This window comes from Chiloscyllium punctatum, chromosome 2, assembly GCF_047496795.1.
Source record: "Chiloscyllium punctatum isolate Juve2018m chromosome 2, sChiPun1.3, whole genome shotgun sequence".
Lineage (NCBI taxonomy): Eukaryota > Metazoa > Chordata > Chondrichthyes > Orectolobiformes > Hemiscylliidae > Chiloscyllium > Chiloscyllium punctatum.
In genome coordinates this window covers 36,311,894-36,331,099 of record NC_092740.1, presented here as the reverse complement: position 1 = coordinate 36,331,099, position 19,206 = coordinate 36,311,894, and the positions used below count along the sequence as shown (strand labels likewise).

The 19,206-nt window shown below is 40.1% G+C and overlaps 1 protein-coding gene across 10 annotated transcripts in view; it reads right to left on the bottom strand.

Moving 5' to 3' along the window:
- LOC140496238 (microtubule-associated serine/threonine-protein kinase 4-like) overlaps window positions 1-19,206 on the bottom strand; it is a 475,527-nt gene that overhangs the window by 310,949 nt on the left and 145,372 nt on the right. For 3 of the 10 annotated variants that reach the window (XM_072595806.1, XM_072595840.1, XM_072595848.1), the window contains exon 1: window positions 10,971-11,127. The exons of the other annotated variants lie outside the window; for them this stretch is intronic. In XM_072595806.1, the coding sequence (XP_072451907.1) occupies window positions 10,971-11,009 (39 nt within the window). In that variant the 5' untranslated portion in view covers window positions 11,010-11,127. Of the gene's footprint in view, window positions 1-10,970; window positions 11,128-19,206 lie in introns of those variants that run through there. 10 annotated transcript variants of the gene reach the window in all.

The window sequence follows — 19,206 nt, the reverse complement described above, 5'->3', positions numbered from 1 at the left end:
GTACCACCTACCTGCCCAACTAACCTCGTATCATCAGCAAACATCGCCAGAATGCCTCCAATCCCTTCATCTAGATCATTAATATATTAAAGTGAACAGCTGCAGCCCCAACACTGAACCCTGCTAGACACCACTTGTCACTGGCTGCCATTCCGAAAAAGAACCTTTTATCCCAACTCTCTGCCTTCTGTCAGACAGCCAATCCTCAATCCATGCCAGTAGCTCACCTTGAACACCATGGGCCCTCACCTTACTCACCAGCCTCCCGTGAGACACCTTTTGGAATCTAGATAGACATAATCCACTGGGTTTCTCTGGTCTAACCTACTTATTACCTCTTCAAAAGAATTCTGATAGGTTTGTCAGGCACGACCCCCCCCCCCTTACTAAATCCATGCTGACTTGTTCTAATCCAACTCTGAACTTCCAAGAATTTAGAAATCTCATCCTCAATGATGGATTCTAGAATTTTACCTGCAACCAAGATTAGGCTAATCGGCCTATAGATTTCCATTGTTTGTCTTGATGCTTTCTTGAAGGAGGGGGTTACAACAGCGATTTTCCAATCATTTGGAATTTTCCCTGACTCCAGTGACTTCTGAAAGATCACAACCAATGCCTCCGCTATTTCTTCAACCACCTCCCTCAGAACTATAGGATGTAGCCCATCAGGGGTCAGGGGATTTATCAATATTTAGACCTTTTAGCTTTTCTAGTACTTTTCCTATTGTAATGGCTACCATATTCAACTCTGCCCCCGACTCTCCTCAATTATTGGGATATTACTCCTGTCTTCCACTGTGAAGACTGACACAAAGTACTTATTAAGTTCTTCAGCTATTTTCTTATCTCCCAGCACTAGCCTTCCTGTATTAATTTGGAGCGGCTCAATGTCTACTTTTGTCTCACATTTGTTTCTTATGTATTGAAACATGGGTGATCAAAAAGTTAGTTTGTTAAAACCAGCACCTTAGCAGACCGACTGTCTCCTGATTGTTAGCAACTTTCCACTTCACCAGCATGTGCTGATAAATCATTGTGTGAGAAGTTCCCACTACAAGACAGAGACTTTCCATTTGCAGGAAGATCAGACTAGGGGTCATATATATAGAATGAGCACTATTGTTATGCCTCGAATGCATAGCTTGCTACTACATGGAGTAGCTCATGCAAATAACATAGATGGAGGCAAGCTAGGCAAGTACATGAGAAAATAACAAACATTAGGCTATACTAATAAAGCTAGCATAAATACCTCCATGAACCAGTTGGGTCTTTATGCTGTAAATTATTTTCATTGTGATTTTTCTGTTAGGGAGAACAAATGCTGTATAAGAAAGATCACAGAACCCCTCACCACAACTAAGGCTGTCAAAGCAAACATCTAAAGCATTGATACAAGTTGTGTTCTGTGTGTAAGGAGGAAGATGAGGCAGCTGTCCTGTTCGCTGAGTGTGGGTACTGGTGGTCGAATGCTTGGAGTTCCTTTCAGACGATTAGTCGGGGATACTGAAATGTTATAGCATTCCACAGAGATGTCGTCAAAGACACAAAAAAAGCCTTCCTGTCAGCTAGCTTTTGAGAATGGCTCTCCCTGATTAAATATGGACTGGTGTCCAGACAGCATTGCCAACCCCCAACTGAAGGCAGAAAACTGAAATGTTGCCACAGGCACAGAGAGATGCTAGCCCCACTCATCATTCACTACTGAAGCGTAAGAATGTCTGCACTTCTGCATTACAGAGATAAGTCATTATTTTCACTTACAGTTTATTCAATTAAATGTTTATTCAAACAACACTACTCTAGGAAATCCTCCTTCATTTTAATAACCAATACTTCAAGATGATTTTGCAGACCCTTTTCAGGTAGTAGCATTAACTTTATCCACTCTCGTCTTCTTGCCAAAGTGGCACAGGGCTAACAGAGGCTGAGTATTGGAAGGGTAACTCCACTTTTAAATGGTCATTCCCACTACAGCAGCCTCCCTGGTTTTTTTCTACTAAAGCCAATGTAGCTCCCAGGGAATCACCTAGCGTTGAGACATGGGAGGATGACAGAATATTTTTGGCATTAAAAGGTAGTGAATTAGTGCCTGCACCTTTGTCCTGACATTACGAAAACAGCATACAAATAAAATCTTCTACCACTACGATTTGTCTCATTAACACCAAGGTCAGTCTTTCACATTTCTCTTCATTAAAGCATAAAGGGCTGCCAACTAGAGTCAACTCAGCCAGAGTGCTCAAGGTTAATCAAGGTGTCAAACTGATGTCTAACACAGCGAATGTTGACTTTGTCAAGAATTGATAAGAAAATAGTTAGGACTCCAAAGTCTATACAAATGCTTGGTACTCATGAAAGAAACATCGAAGTTAATCACACTAGTGCTGAAGGAAAAGAATTATCCAAGTAAACTTACTTAACTCTGAATTTACCAACCACCATCAAATGACTTTTTTAACCTGTTGAATCAATGGAAGGGAGTTGAACAATTTATATGCAAGTGTCAGCTAAATTCACTAAAAAAGTTCACAGATATGATAAACTATATGAAAACTCCTCATTGTGGTGGTGTTAAATGTGCCCTTAAATCAATTTTTTGGTTACTATAAAATCTCCTCTCAATGGGAGGATATATATTTATGCAACTTCTTGCAGATTTCATAATCTGTAAAAAAAAATTCAGTATGAAACAGCGTGTTTCCTTTTATTAAATGGAAATGTTATTCATAACATTAATATTCACACTATTAATGCACTGAACATTTTAATGAGATTAGCAATTGAGATCTTAAATCCTATAATTTCCTCTTGCTAGCATTTGAAGATACAATAAAATCTGAAATATTACTGGATTTATGTTTATAGTCCACATCAAAAATTGTACTCACAACAAAACAACCATTTCACAAGCTATGAATTGATCCTAAACCTTCAGAAATAACTGTGATGGCAGAATTTGGCTAGATCAGTCTGCAAACATGGATACATTGTTTATAACTCCATGAGAGAGAAAACTAGCATATTTCAGAAATAGAAATATAAAATGAGGTTTTGGAGACTCCATTTACAAGCTTTGCTCAGGAAAAAAATAATTCATTTTCATTTCACTGTGGATACTGTCAGCTTTATGAATAATTTACATTCGCGCTCATCGTTTCAAAAACATCTTTGCAAATCTTACTGATTCATTCTCAGCAGCTCTCGATTATGTACCTTATAATAAATGTCTAATACTTATCGATAGACACAGAAATGAAGACAAATTGACAGAGACTTGGACTGCCTTCCAAATGTGTCAATATTTCTGCGTGTGATTTATTCACAGACTGTATTATAGTGTTTTGCAATGGGTTAAAATTAATCCTTTAAATCATTTGGATGGCTCCACCAAATTGGCTTCTGCAGCTTGAATGCATCCCATTCCAACTAGCTTTGAATATTTTGTTATCTCCCTTCCCCAACTCCCACAAAACAGATTCAGTTTAAACAGTTATTTCGAACAAGACAAACTCCCGGCACTTTTGCCAATGTTGGTCATTAACTAACTTCAATGACAGCTAACAATTTCTCCTTGGGCTGTAATAAATGTGCCTCTATCATAACTGTCATCTATTATATACTCAAACATTTCATCCACCTAATGATCACCTGAGGCTCACATGACTGTCAAAATGTTACAGCAACCTTGTTGCAAATATTATTCTTTTTATTCTATCTTTAATGCCAATATACGCTGAAAAAATGCATACTGCCTTACACTAAGAACACCTCAAAGCACCTTACAGCCAATGAAGTGCAATGTTTGAAGTATGTTCAATATCAATGTAGGAAACTCAGCAGCCTGTGCACACACAGTAAGGTCACATAAAGATCTACTGGATAATGAGCAGCTAATCTTTTCTGCTGCTGTGAAGAATTAATCTTGATCAGGTGACCATGAAAAAAACGTTCACTTGCTCTTCTTGAAAATAAAGTTATGAAATATTTTGCTCCCAACCAAGAGGAAGGATTGTGCTTCAGTTACATTCCATCTGAAATTGGTAATTAATTTGAAGGGGAAACAAATCACAAGAGGTCAAAGTCAGATGAACAAAGTATTTTAAGAAGGGGTGTGGATGGATGTATTGCTACAGGATGCTAGAGATAAGGAAAACAAGATGAGAATTTGAAATGAGAAGACTGGTAGGTATAGATGTAGATCACAGAGAATGCATAATGGGCAAATAGAACATAGTGTTAATGGGACACAAGCTGAGATTTGAGGATGTGCCACTATTTTCAGTGTTATGCCACCCCTGATCTGTTTTCAAAATTCCAATGGGAGCATTCCATCTGCGATATCCTGACCCACTTAAATCCACCCCAACAACCCTCTATTCTTCCCACAGCACCATTCCACACGAGCACACAAGGTGCAACACTTGTGCCTTAACCTCCTTTGTCACCATCCAAGGATTCAAACACTTCACCCAGCTTAAATTACTTCTCTCTATTAAGGATACTGCATTTGCCATTCATGCTGCAATCTCCTTGATACTGAAAAGTTCAAATGAGAAAATCTTGCATTGCCAAACATCTTTGCTTGGTGCATGTGTCTCCCCAAACTTCCGATCTCCTACCGTTTTTAATTCTCCACCTGGGTCCCACTCAGACCTCTCAATCCTCAGCCTCTTGCAATGTTCCAACAATGCTCCAAGGCCAGAAACTCATCTTTCAATTCAATGCTTTTCCAAACTTCCAGAAACAATAGTGAGTTTGAAAATTGCAGATCATAACTTCGGCCCAATTTTGTTTCCTTTTTGTTCCTTTTGTGCGTTCCTATTTACACCTCCTCTAGGCACATCTTCTGGTTCTTTACATTACCAATCTCTTTGCCTTGTATCACCGTCCCTTTCATCATTTAATCTTACCTTTCATTGTATTATAGATTCTCCCTGTTGTTCTTTTACCCCTCAGTTTTACCCTTTCATTTGCTTAAACTCCCGTACATTAAGCTTTTTTACAATTCTAATGGCACATCATTTACCTGAATATTAACTCTGTTTTGCTCTTCTTGGAAACTACCAGAATTATTTGCTTTCATTTTATCATCAGCTTTGACTATCACTATCCACAATTTACATCAAATCCAGTCCACTTGCAGTTCAGCTAGATTCAACAATGACCACTACAGCATGCATACATATAAACCTTACACTCCATTTCACATCATACAGGTACAGCTCAAGATGGTTAAAAACAAAGGCTTTTCTTCTTTCAAGGTCTGTTGCTAGTAAGGTGTCCAATCCATATTAAATATTGGTTGAAAAAGTATAATGAAGGTGGGGAATAAAATTGCAATGCTTTGGGTGAAAGTCAGAGACTAGGAAACAAAGCCATGACGAGGTGGTGTTGGTGTTGGACTGAGGTGGACAAAGTTAAAAATCACACAACAGCAGGTTATAGTCCAACAGGTTTATTTGGAAGTACTAGCTTTCGGAGCGCTGCTGCTTCAATAGGAAGCTAGTTACCTGACGAAGGAGCAGCACTCTGAAAACCTGCGCTTCCAAATAAACCTGTTGGTCTATAACCTGATGTTGGGAGATTTTTATCTAAGCTAGAAAGGGTTAATTGAGGGGACAGATTCTCAAGAGAGACACATTAGTGTGAAGTCTTTCTGCTGCTTCAATTATCACTGTGAGAAATGCTATCCATTCATCTAAAGTGTAGTTTACAGCTTTAAACTACAAAATTTTGAAATAACTAATCAATGCTGGGATGCTTGAAGTGAAGTGGAAACAAATTAGATAGCAAGTACGTGCCTGTGTGGGAATACTCAGGTTGCTCAAATCAAAAGGGATCTGTGGACATGTAAATCAGATGGCTCCTCAAGTTGGACTGTCATCAGAAAGTGAAAGAATACCCTGGGTTAAACGCGGTCAATTCCAAGCACATCAGCACCATCTGTTCAGTTAGGTGTTAATAAAATTCATGGAAAAGCTTCAAAACAAAAGGAATTTACAACAGAATTGTCACACAACCCTGACAAGAATGGTTCTAAAGGGAGAAGGTGTACACCTTGGCCAGGAGTTATACTGAAATCTCCACAAAAGAACAGCAGCAGGATGGGGGCAATCACCCCGACTGAGGTTACCATGCCAATGCACTGCAGTGTCTTCTTACTGTTATTGTCACACTTGCTGCTTTGCTGATACAATAGGTCATAAAGAAAGAAAAATACACATTTACAGTCACACGTCTGATTCAACAAGCCTGAAATGGAACTTACATTTACAGACACTGCATCATTTCATAAATATCTCTATCTGCACAGGTTGCACACAGTTGTCCCTTCAGTCATAAGCAAATCCTCCTCCCAGTCCGAAAATACACAACTGTCCTTAAGGGATCACTGTGAATAATGCTCATATCACACATTTTTGTGGTCTAGGCAATCATAAGGATATAATGTACGTGGACCAATTAGATTTGTCAAGTTAGCTCACTCAGTGGCACTCTTTCCTGTGTGTTTCAAGGTTGCAGTTAACACACTGTGGATGTGCTGCATTGTCTAAACTGTCACCTTTCAGATGCCATATTAATTTGATATGGCCGTGGGTGGTGTGGTGATATAGAGTGGCAAGTTAGAACATAAGGACCAGGAATAGGAGCAGGTAATTCAGCCCTTGAGCCTGCTCTGTTATTTAATATATTCACGGCTGATCTAACACTCTAAAACGAGTTCAATCCTTGACCAACACTGACAAAGAGTAGGCATGACTGCAAGGAGCATGACTATAACAGTAATTGCTTAACAGTAAGCAATTTTTGGCACATGTGGGCATTAGAGCTGGCATTGTACAAAACTTACTCTTTTTTTATCTAGTTATATTCTTTCACTCACAAGAAATCAAGAATGCTTAGACTCCATTTGCGATTCTTCCAGTTGACAGTGAGAAAAAGCTTTCTAATCAACTAGTCCAAGCTGGATATACAGTGCAAGAAGCTGTTTTGAAACTTGAACTTATTGTTCGAAACATCTGAGCAGCGATACCATTTCTGGACCTGAATTTCCTCCTTGCAGGTCTTCCTTAAAATCAATCCCTCAATCATGCCTTTAGTCAACCCTTCCAAAAATCACCCCCCCCCCCCCCCCACTTTGGCCTGGTGTCAAGTTTTGGCTGGGTACACTCTTGTGAAGCATTTTGGCTTGTTTATTTACATTAAAAGGCACTATATAAACGTACATCACTGCTGTTACTGAACAAAACTCTTAGGGTCAACTTGCAGTTTTTCGAAGCTGTCATAAAAAATTTGAATGGCAACATTTCCAGCTTTCTTGACCGAGAGTAGATAACAGCAAATGCTGAAGGCAGAAATGATGACAAAACTGATGCACACAGCCTGAGAAACGTACACACTACACGGCGAGAACACTGAAATGGGACAGAAAACCACAAGGGCTTTGCAACAGCCTAACGAGAACAACTTGTAAAATGTAAATAGTATGTCAACATTTGTCTGGTGAACCAAATAAAAACGCAAAGCTAAACATTTTTATCCTCAATATTTAGATCAACAGTGACAGAATGACCTGTTCTATTAATACACACATTTAGATTTACACATACAGCTCTTCACACAGATACAGCAGATTCTCATCATCATCTGGGCAATACTCTGGCAGGGTGGGGTGCACCCCTTATAGAATGCCTCAGGTTTCCTTTTCCCATTGATGTCGAGCCTACAAGAACATATAGCAGTGAGCTAACATTTTTAATAGTAAGCAGGAAATCAGAGTTTAAAAATTTCAAGTTAAAATATTTGAATTAAATAATTTAAGATACACTACAGTTTGACATGAGGGGAATTATTTGAGAGGGAATCCTATTGCTGGAAAACAACTTTCTATTCACATTTAAACATCACTGCTAAGTTGCACACACTGCAAAAACTCAAATGAATTGTAGCAGATTTATGGAACTGAACTACTTAATTACCACATTAACTACCAATCTTACATAATCTTTGCTGAGTGTCGTTTTCCCCTTTGAATTATCCATCAAGCAGAATTATTTTATTATGAACACTGGAGAATTCTAAAGCTACGAATCAGTTACACTAAATGACACATAAAAGCTGCATAATCCTGTCTACAAGATCATCACTCTCCTGTCACACGCATGTGAATGTCGTTACAACCAGTTCGCCACATGTTTGACTAATGGAATTCTCCATTCAAGTGCTAGCAGACATAGAATGGCAGTCCAGGAAGCCAAGATTTCTCATTCACTGCAACAGTCCAAAATGAACATGGCTCAATGGTTAGCACTGCTGCCTCACAGCGCCAGGGACCCGGGTTCAATTCTAGCCTTAAGTCTGTGTGGAATTCGCACATTCCCCCAGTGTCTGTGTGGGCTTCCTCCGGGTGCTCCGGTTTTCTCCCACAATCCAAAGATGTGCAGGCCAGGTGAATTGGCCATGCTAAATTGTCCATAGTGTTAGGTGCATTAGTCAGGGGTAAATATAAGGTAGGGGGAATGGGTTTGGGTGAGTTACTCTTCGGAGGGTTGGTGTGGACTTGTCGGGACTTAGGGCCTGTTTCCATACATTAGGGACTCTAATCTCTCTAAATGACTGAGCTTTCATTGTCAATAGCCATAAATATCTTATTGCCAATGCACCTAGACTTGGCTAAGAGTAAGGGTTAGGAGGATAAAAGCACACTGGTAGGTACTCCGAATCGCTTTCTTCCTCAGTCAATCCACAGGATTATGACAAATTTTTTTTGTACCAACCTTGTACAAATTTTAAAATAGGAGGAGTTCAGCAGATGCAACGTGAACAATGTGGGTCAAGAGTGTGATGCTGGAAAAACACAGCAAGTCAGGCAGTATCCGAGCAGCAGGAGAATCAATGCTTCAGGCATAAGCCCTTTGTCAGGAATGTGGGAGAATTGACATTTTGGGCAAGAAGCCCTTCATGAGGAATCGATTCTCCCGCTCCTCGGATGCTGCCTGACCTGCTGTGTTTTTCTAGCACCACACTCTTAACTCTGATCTCCAGCATCTGCAGACCTCACTTTCTCCCTCCAAAGTGAATGATACCAGGTACACAGAATTCCAGCAATTAAAAGCTTCCAATTGATTCCCAGGCAACACATATTACACTCCTGTATACAAATATACGTATCATAACATCAGGGCCTAATTATGTATTTTAGATAATCTGCAGACTTTTTGTAGCATAGCATTTAAAAGAGGAGCAAGCTGTGGTGATGATCATGAAGCTGGTGCTCATTTGGTTTATTCCTGTAACCTGCAAGAATGGCTTAGATCTCTGGGGTAAAATGCCATCTCTTGTTAAAGTGACACCAATATGTTAGGTACTTGGTACGTGGACCACCATCTGTCTTTTAGCCAATTAATACTGAGGCACTTGCTTAAAAGCAGGAAATTTCCTCTATTTAAAACAACAAAAATATTTTCCTCCAGATACACATTGCAGTGTCCTGCCAATTTGTATATTTCACATATAAATTGCAATAATTAAAACAAACTTAGTTGTTAAAGTCGGATTGTCAAGTGTGACCAAATTTTGAAAAAAAGGAATCATATTCCCCAATTCTGGGCTCAGTGATCAAAGGCAAAAAGGGCAAGTGCAGTCTTGTACACTACATGGGTTCCTCAACTTCACAGCAGATATAAAGTCTCGCCAAAGCTGGTATTAGTAGAAAATTCATTTGTTTCGAAGAAGGTAGTATTCCACTATTAGGACTTTTAAACAGAATATTTATAGTCATGAAACTACTTAGATTCGTTAATCTAAACAAGGCAGACTGGTTTAACATTTGACACTGCAAATGAATGAAGAAACATTATAAGCCTGCCCACCTTATTTTAAGGAAAGGAATATCAGGAATAGCTTGAGCACTCAGGAATGCTCAACTTAATTACTGGCTTCTGGTGAGCTAACTGAGCAGATGGCAAAGAGGGGCACTATGGTTGGTGCTTGTTAAATCAGATTCCTGGCCACCAACAGGCAACCCCTGCGGTCCAAACATCAAGTAGGAACAAGATCAAACCTGGACACTGATGACTTCCCAGGGTCACCATGACATGCAGGGTCTTAAAATGAATGGGTATCAAGGCACACCATGGGCAAGACACCAGTGAAACTGTAACCCAGCAAAAATTAATACTTTTTGAGCTAACGGAATAAAATTATTGATAATTTATGGAACTGGGGTTTCCTTTAAGTGATAAAATGTTTTCACTGCTCTAGGTCTGATTGATGAGTTTTGCATATCAAAAAAAAAGTGCGCTTAAGTCAAAATTTTAGATATTCAACCAGAAAACTTGATCATAAAGTGACAATTACACAATAATTCAAATTCACCATAGAACATAAACAGCCAGTTAAAAGGAACACCAAATCTGCTTTAAACATTATGAATGTATTTATTAAATTGGACAACTAAACTTTCTGAATCACAAAGAGCAAAGTGTACCTTCAACAAAGTACAAGGTAAAAGTGAACTTAAATGCCTGAACACTTGTTACAACAGGAATGTAAAATTCATATTTAAAGAGGTGAGTTCTTATTAATATGTGAATGAGTTTGTCATTTTCATTCTTCTAGCTCTGCCAAAAAAACTTTACTGAAAGCTACTGTGTGCCCAAAGAGTACAGTGAGTAGTTTAAGTCCCTCTTCCCTGCCTTTCAAATAATGCATTCTAACTGCCTGCAACTAATTCAATTAAGTGTATCCACAAGATATCAGCCCATTTTCTTTTAATGACTTCATTTAGAGTTTAGTGTTTTCTTATGAACCACCTTTTCCAGAACAGTACATCACAAATTAAGCTACAAATGTTTGTACATTACAATCTTTTCCTTAAGCATCCTGAAGGAATGCAACAAAAAATCATTAATGCTCATAGTAGGAATGCTGTCTCACTTCTTGAATAAAATGCCTCTGCTTACCTGAAGTCCTCGACGTCTGAGAATACTGGACTCATCCATGCTACCCTGTGCTTTTTTCTCATTTCTTCCACTATATGGCCATGCTGCAGTGCAAGAGACCTCACCATGCTAATTCTGATCCTTGCAGCTGCTAAAGACTTACATCACAGCTGTCCCGATTGGAGACTGAAAGTCAGCTGACTGTTTCTAGTTATTCACTCCAGTAACTTCAGGAGACCGTGAATGCTGCTGTGCATAGCAGCAAGTGGGCTCCAGCACTGCTCGCTCATACACACTAGCTCGCTTGAAATCAAAAATGTTGTCAACCTCTCTTCAAATCATTAAGAGAGAGATAGAAACCTCGTAAAGCATAGCTTTCCCCTTCACCATCAGCACGATAAACGGACTCAAAGCAAGCTTTAAGGTCAAACAGGAGGGTAAATCAGTGATGACACCTCTGCAAAGATAGCAGCTGGATTTGACAGTGAGAAGCTGAGACGCAGCTGGTTGGCAGTACAGCAAAGCTCAGTCTAGCACTCATCTTTCCAACGACTTCGAAAGAACAGAAACCTTAGCACACAAGCAGGCTCAGACTGTGAATGGCACTTATTCAGTCATCGACAGTATTCAAACAAAATTGTTGAAAGCATATGCATTTCTGGAAACGTACACATGAATTTGCAATTTTACCACACAAACAGATCCATCATCTTATTATGTGGCATTGTGTTGGTGAAATAGAATGTTATACACAAACAGGTAAGAATGACACACGCAGCTGTCATCTATAAAAGATATTTAAAGATACCACATTTACACATCAGAAACCAGAACCTCTCTTTTATCACCGCGTGGCTCATCATTGGATTAATAAAATAAGACTGAAAATTAATACTTCTAGTTTACAACATATTTTGAGCTTAAACAAAGATGAAATGGCCAGTGGCAAAATACTGAGGACTTGCCTTCCCCATTTAGGTAAATACTTCCAAAATATTTAGCTTGAAAGATAACACCTATTGATACTTGTTTGTTGTTAAAATTAAACTTAAACATGATTGAAAGAGTATTGGTATATCAATATTAATCATTAATAGGATTAATTTTCTATTTTGGAACCAAATAATTAGCAAGAATGTCCTGGTCTTAGAATAAAATACCATTTTATGACTAGACACTAATATAATTACAGTTTAAATACCTCTCCCTGTATATAATACAATATTCCTACTATTTCTAGTAGGAAACTGCCCAGTAGTCATGTGGGGTGGTATATTTAAACATTGAAATCAGACTTTACTACCTCCTTCCAATGACCCCAATGATTGCATTTATAAAGTAATGTAGTATTAATTCTAAGTGATATCATATCAACAATCTTATCTGTTTAGCAAAGTATAAACTTTCAAACAAGAAAGACTATTTTCATTGGGTGCTGCATTCACGTGCTGAAAAGGACACCCTAGCTGACTTTTCAGAACAGCTTGAAGAATATTCCTTAAATCAGACAAGTTTGAGGTTAGTGGCTAGCATTTCTCCAAATTCAAGTCCCTACCAGCCGGAATCCTAGCCAGCAAACAGCTGCTGACCAATCTGAGGTTAGTAGCTCTCACAATCAGCAATGTTGCTCAGGGGGTTATGACTGTTCCTGGGTGAACAATCAACATTCCAAAGGCCATGCGGTAGTGGGTGCACTTCTGAAGCCCTTCTCCCCTCTGTCCACAAGCACCGCCACTTTAGAATCATAGAACCACACACCGTAACATTTAAGGTTATGGGCCAGGTGCTGAGAAATGGGACTAGTGTAAATTTAGAAAAGCTTTGGCATGTCAGACACAATGGGCTGAAAGGCCCCTTCTGCACTGTATTCTATGATTTTAAATGAGTACTTGTGGAGATGGGGAATAAACAGTTTCATCAGACACAAGGGTAATAACCATTCTTACTCCTCTACACACAGTTCCTTAATCATGCACCCTGCCACATTCCTCAAAGGACACATGGCCAAACAGTCAGTCAAATGGGTCATTCCTTTCTCAACTGGAGCCAAGATTACAGTCCAAGCAGAAGTAGGACCTTAATTCATCTTGAATTGCACATTAATTAACCATTTAAGGGTCAATGGACAGCAAAAAGAGGTTGAGCCTTGGTCTTGCCAGCCAGGACATGACGGAGACAGAGACAAGAGGTTTACTGGATTTTGAGATACCGCCACCATACACAATTAAGTTGCCTTGCCATCTCTAGGCCACAGACTGGAAGATTCATTACTTGTTTCAAATGGAAAACACCTTATGTCTATGTGTGTAGTGTATTACAGATATTGCCTACACATCATACTTCAAGAACACCCATTCTGTAGATTATGTGCAATCAATCCTTTTGCAATAAAAGTTCCACTACATCAGTAGATTTGATGGCCTGTGCGTTATTAGGTTCCAGTAAGCCTTTATTTTTCTCAGCTTCCAAATCAAACCTCCATTAGAAAAAGTTAGGTCTTATACAAGGCGAGTGTGTATACGATTTATCAAACCAACACACCATGCACATGAATCTACAGTTTTCAATTTATTTTTAAAGAATAACATTTGGAAGAAAAATTGGATTGACCCACATCTGATATCAAGCTCAATATTATATTGATAGATTCACAAGTAAAAAAGAACCCCTTTCAAAGTGTCACAGTTTCCTGATAAAAAAAACAACAATTAAGTTGGACAGTGGTTAGCGCAGCAAAGTGGGCTAGGTAATGGAGTATTGACATAGACTGGTAATCTCTGATGAATTGATATTTTAACTTCTCATTATCTCACTGTCCTGAAGTATAATTCAAAAGGCACAGCACATCTGCTTTCTTAGACCTTGAGCTCAATTGTCAAAAAGCTAAGCAGTGTCAGTGAATTTCAGAATTAACGCCAAGCTGTCCTTGTGAAGGTACAAGTGTTCCCTCTGCTGGTGGTATGGTCACTATCACCCAAACAATCAATGACTGAATGAATAAGTGATAGCATCTAGCCAAAAATTGAGTTTGCAGATGTACAAATGACTAGGGTAGTTTAGACGTTTATAACATGTTGCTTCTTTTCCCCTTTTTCTCAGTATCTCAAAGTGCAAATCATCCCTTAAAATTAACTCCCTTTCTCCAATGAAAATTTCACCAGTGGCCCTCAATGGCACGGTGGCACAGTGGTTAGCACTGCTGCCTCACAGCGCCAGAGACCCAGGTTCAATTTCCGCCTCAGGCGACTGACTGTGTGGAGTTTGCACATTCTCCCAGTGTCTGCGTGGGGTTCCTCTGGGTGCACAGTCCAAAGATGTGCAGGTCAGGTGAATTGGCCATGCTAAATTGCCCGTAGTGTCAGGTGAAGGGGTAAATGTAGGGATATGGGCGCTTTAGTGGGTCGGTGTGGACTTGTTGGGCCGAAGGGCCTGTTTCCACACTAAGTAATCTAATCTAATCTAAGGTACTGATCCTCTGAAGCAGAGTCTAACCTCCATTCAGTGACTCAGTGTGCAATGCAATCAATGAATCATAGGATCCCTATAGTGCAGAAGCAGGCCATTTGGCCCAGTAAGATGGCGCTGAACCAAAGAGCATCCCACCCACACCCACCCCAAGATCTGCACTTCCATTGGCTTATCCATCTTACCTACAGATTCACGAAAATATGGCCATTCTAAATTGCCCAATCTACCTAACCTGCACATCTCTGTGGGAAGAAACCCATGCAGACACGGGAGAATGTGCCCAGTCGCCAGAGTCTGGAATCGAACCCAAGTCTCTGGTGCCGTGAGGCAGCAGTGCTAACTACTGAGCCACCACACTCTACAGCAAATGGCATAAATTCTTTTCAGCATATTTACCAAGGATATGGGGATAGATCAAACTACTCAAACATTGGGAATGCATACAAAATTTCACATAGATTTCCCCTAAATGTTTTTAACTTTATAAAATGTGACCCAATACTTTACTGATAGTTATTTTTGCCCACATAGTCACTTGCCCACTTATTCCTTTATCCAATACAGTATCTAGAGTAAGTCAAACCAGTGGCTACAGGATTTTGCAGATAGAAATCCAGTGGGCGGCACGGTGGCACAGGTTCAATTCCGGCCTCAGGCGACTGACTGTGTGGAGTTTGCACATTCTCCCAGTGTGTGCGTGGGTTTCCTCCGGGTGCTCCGGTTTCCTCCCACAGTCCAAAGATGTGCAGGTCAGGTGAATTGGCCATCCTAAATTGCCCGTAGTGTTAGGTAAGGGGTAAATGTAGGGGTATGGGTGGGTTGCAGGTCGGTGTGGACTTGTTGGGCCGAAGGGCCTGTTTCCACACTGTAAGTAATCTAATCTAATTTAGAACACACCTGCCATGTTGGGTCAAATGTGGCTTCTGTCAACTTTCAAACTTATCCAGCACAGTTGAAGGTTACATTCCACTTTGAGTTTGTCTCCAACGCTAGGAATGAATGACTGAACAAAGCCTACGTGCAACATTTTAAACGTGATTAGAAACAGAGCAGCAGCAGTGTTAGGAAATGACAGTTAACAATAAGATGATTGATAGAGACGCCCAGTGCAAAGTGGGTAATAATCAAAGAAAATAGAAATGGAATCACAGATTCAAAAAAAAAGTTTTGTGAAAATGAAAGGCCAAGAATTAGTTGAAACACTTTATCTTTAATATCGTACACCACGAGCATGTGGAGATTTATCCTTGAAGATGAAGCAGAATGCCCAGGGTAGTTTCTCTGGTCAGTTCAGGTGCAAGTGGCCAAAGAACATACAGTAATGAGGCAATGAAAGTATTCCCATAATATGGAAAATTTTTAGCATGTTTTGAGAAGATTTGTAACTCAGGTTGAGGTTTTGGATGGAGGTTTGCTCACTGAGCTGGAAGGTTTGTTTTCAGACGTTTCATCACCGTAGTAGGTGACATCATCAGTGAACCTCTGGTGAAGCCAAGGAAACCTAAATATAAATAGAAAGCGGGCCATACCACCAGCGTTTCACCAGTTTTACCTAGTATGGGGACAAAACGTCTAAAAACAAACCCTCCAGGTCAGCGAGCAAACTTACATCTGTGGAAAATTCTTCTTGATGATTTTGGCTCCGTTTCCCAGCTGCGGATCAAAGAATCACAGAATCCCTACAGTGTGGAAACAGACCATTCGGCCCATCGAGTCACACCAACCTATCAAAGACCATCCCACCCTGCACTTCCCACAGCTAATTCACGTGGTGTCCAGGGATTTGTAGTCTATGAGCAATTTTAGTGAAGCCAATCCACCTCAACTGCACATCTTTTGACTGTCGGAGGAAACCGGAGCACCCAGAGGAAACCCACGCAGAAACAGGAACAACATGCAAGCTCCATACTGGCAGTCACTCAAGGCTGGAATCGAACTCACGTCCCTAGTGCTGTGAGGCAGCAGTGCTAACGCCCGTCCCTCGTGCTGTGAGCCACCATGTGACCTGGAACAACCATAATTTCATGGCCATATGGGAAGCAGGTGGAAATGGGTTAAACCATACATGAGGAAGACAGAACTACTGTTTCATAAGAAACAGAGTAATAGAAAGACAAGGAAATAAACACAGCAAAACACAAAAGCTTCCTAGAGGGGCACAGCCCAAAAACACACCTGAAGTTGCCCCCATTTTGCTGAGAAAGAGACAAAATAACTGTAGATGCTGGAATCCAAGGCAGACAAGCAGGAGGCTGGAAGAACACAGCAAGTCAGGCAGCATCAGAAGGTGGAGAAGCCGACATTGTGGGTGTAAAGACTGGAGGTGAGTGCAAGGGGAACTGTGGATAAAGAATGGATTTTGGGTGGAGAGTGGGGTGGGTGGTGAGGTAGGGATAGGTGAACATAGATAGAGGATATGACCTGTGGGACGACGGGAGGAAGTCGTGAGTGTGTTGCTGGGAAAGCACAGCAGGTCAGGCAGCATCCAAGAAACAGGAAAATAGCCGTTTAGGGCAAAAGCCCTTGGGATAGTAGATGCTGCCTGACCTGCTATGCTTTTCCAACACTACACTCTCGACTCTAATCTCCAGCCTCTGCAGTCCTCACTTTTGCCTAACTGGAAGCAAGGGTCAGAGGAATGGAAGGGAGGGGGCAGGGGTTAGAAAGGAAATCAAAGGATGGGAAGGGAGGTTAGTTGCAATTGGAGAACGTTGCCAAATCAAACAGCAAATTGGAGAAACAACACCTCATCTTCCACCTGGGCAACCGGCAGCCTGGAGGACTCAACATGGATTTCTCCAATTTGAAATAACTTTCCCATCCGTCCCCCGACTCCCTTCCCAGCCCCACCCCTCCCTTCCACTCCTCTGACCGACCCTTCCTTTCAGCTACAAATCGGATTAATTCCTCCCATTGACCAACCAGGTCATACCCTCTGCTTGTGTTCACCTACCACTACCTCACCATCCGCTCCCCTCTCCCCCACCCTCTTTATCTGCAGCTCCTCTTACACCTGCCCCCAATCCTGAAGAAGGGTTACGTCCAGAACATTGACTTCTTCACCTCCTGATATTGCCTGGCCTGCTGTGTTCGTCCAGTCTCCTGCTTGTCTACCCCTTTTGTTAATGTCAGAAAATGCTTATGAAGCCACCCAATCATGTTAGAAAACAGCCAAACTCAAAATGGTTACATCGGAGGAGAATTAATCAGATCATTATGAAATTGTATTCTCAATAAAGAATTGTTCTCAGCCTTAAAATTTCAACTCGCTTATCATTCAAACACTAATCTTTTTAAGAATGTGTAATGGCAAAACTTCTTCATTTTCAGGGTGACAGATATTTATGCCACAAAAATGTATTTTAAAATAATCATACTCAGAAGATTGTTTTTCCAAAACAAATAAAAATCATATTTATAAGGAGAAGTTGAGATTCTGAACAAGTGCACCTGAAGGATATTTGTATTTGACTGTCGGGTGAAGGCCAGTTTTTTGGGAGATTCATTTGGTGAAAGATTTGGTGGAAGGACTTAAAAACTTGGTACAATATTGGGTATAGTAAATACAACTAGGTACATAACTCACCTAAAGCTCCAAATTCTGCCATTTTTAAAAAAAAGTCCACATATTATGCATACGTAAACACAAACGTGGAGAAAGAACAAACAGACAAAAGGTTGAAAAAATCAAGGCCATTAATAAAATGGGAAGGAGTTGAGTCTGAGATAGTCAGCAAGTTTTTGTTTTGTTTTTTTAAGCTGTCTTTTTATAATTTTATGTTGAATTTGATGATTTGTGTTTGCATTTACGTGGTTGTCACAGTGACAGCAGTAATGCAATGCCTAATCACATGATCAACTTCCAGCAGCTCCATGTAAACGTACCATTCTTCTCCTGAGGTTCCATCTAAATGAAAAGCCTCATCATTCATATCAATACACAATCTCCATCCTGTGATTGACACCATACACAGAAAGCTGCCTGAGAAGGAATTCCAATTGCTCAATCATCCTTGTTTGCCCTTCTCTCCGAGATATTGATTCCATTCTCTATCTATTACTTTCTTTCACAAGCTTATTAATAAGGATTTCTTTTTTCCATTTCTTTTAGATCAACTTGCTGTTAGCGTACCCTACAACTCAGGCAGGTATCATGCAGTTTCTCTCAACCTGCCACTTTAATCACCCAGAATAACTATTTGCCTACAATTAGGGATTTTACGAGTCATTAAATCAAAACTTAAGACACGTCCTTAATTAAGAAGCTTCAAGGGCATTAAGGTTCGTAGACATCAGGCTAAACAGAATTATTGTAAGCATGTGTCATGATTGCTTTTTAATACTAATCTATAAAGGGGATTGTGCAGTAAAGAAGCTTATCTCTAAAACCTTGTTAAGTATGAATGGGCTGTCAGATCTGACAGATAAATCTAAATATTTGTGTTTCTGTTGACTCGTTAAACTGTCTTATTGATGGAATAGACATTTCTTCAGCCAGTTTCCATGAGCAACCAGTAAACATTAGCAGAACCTCAACAGTAGATGAACAAGGTATCAAAGGCTGGGAGTGAGTGGAGCCTTATTAACAACGAGGATATAATAAATTCATCTACTCCACGTTTTCAGTTTTTAACCCTGCTCACAAGAATTTGATTTGATTTAATTTATTGTCACATGTGCTTTGTTACAAAATACAGTGAAGTGTTGTACAGTGTCACCACTCTCTGGCATCATCTTAAAACCCAGAAAATTCAACCAAAACATAAAATATAAAGGCGGAAGAAACAAA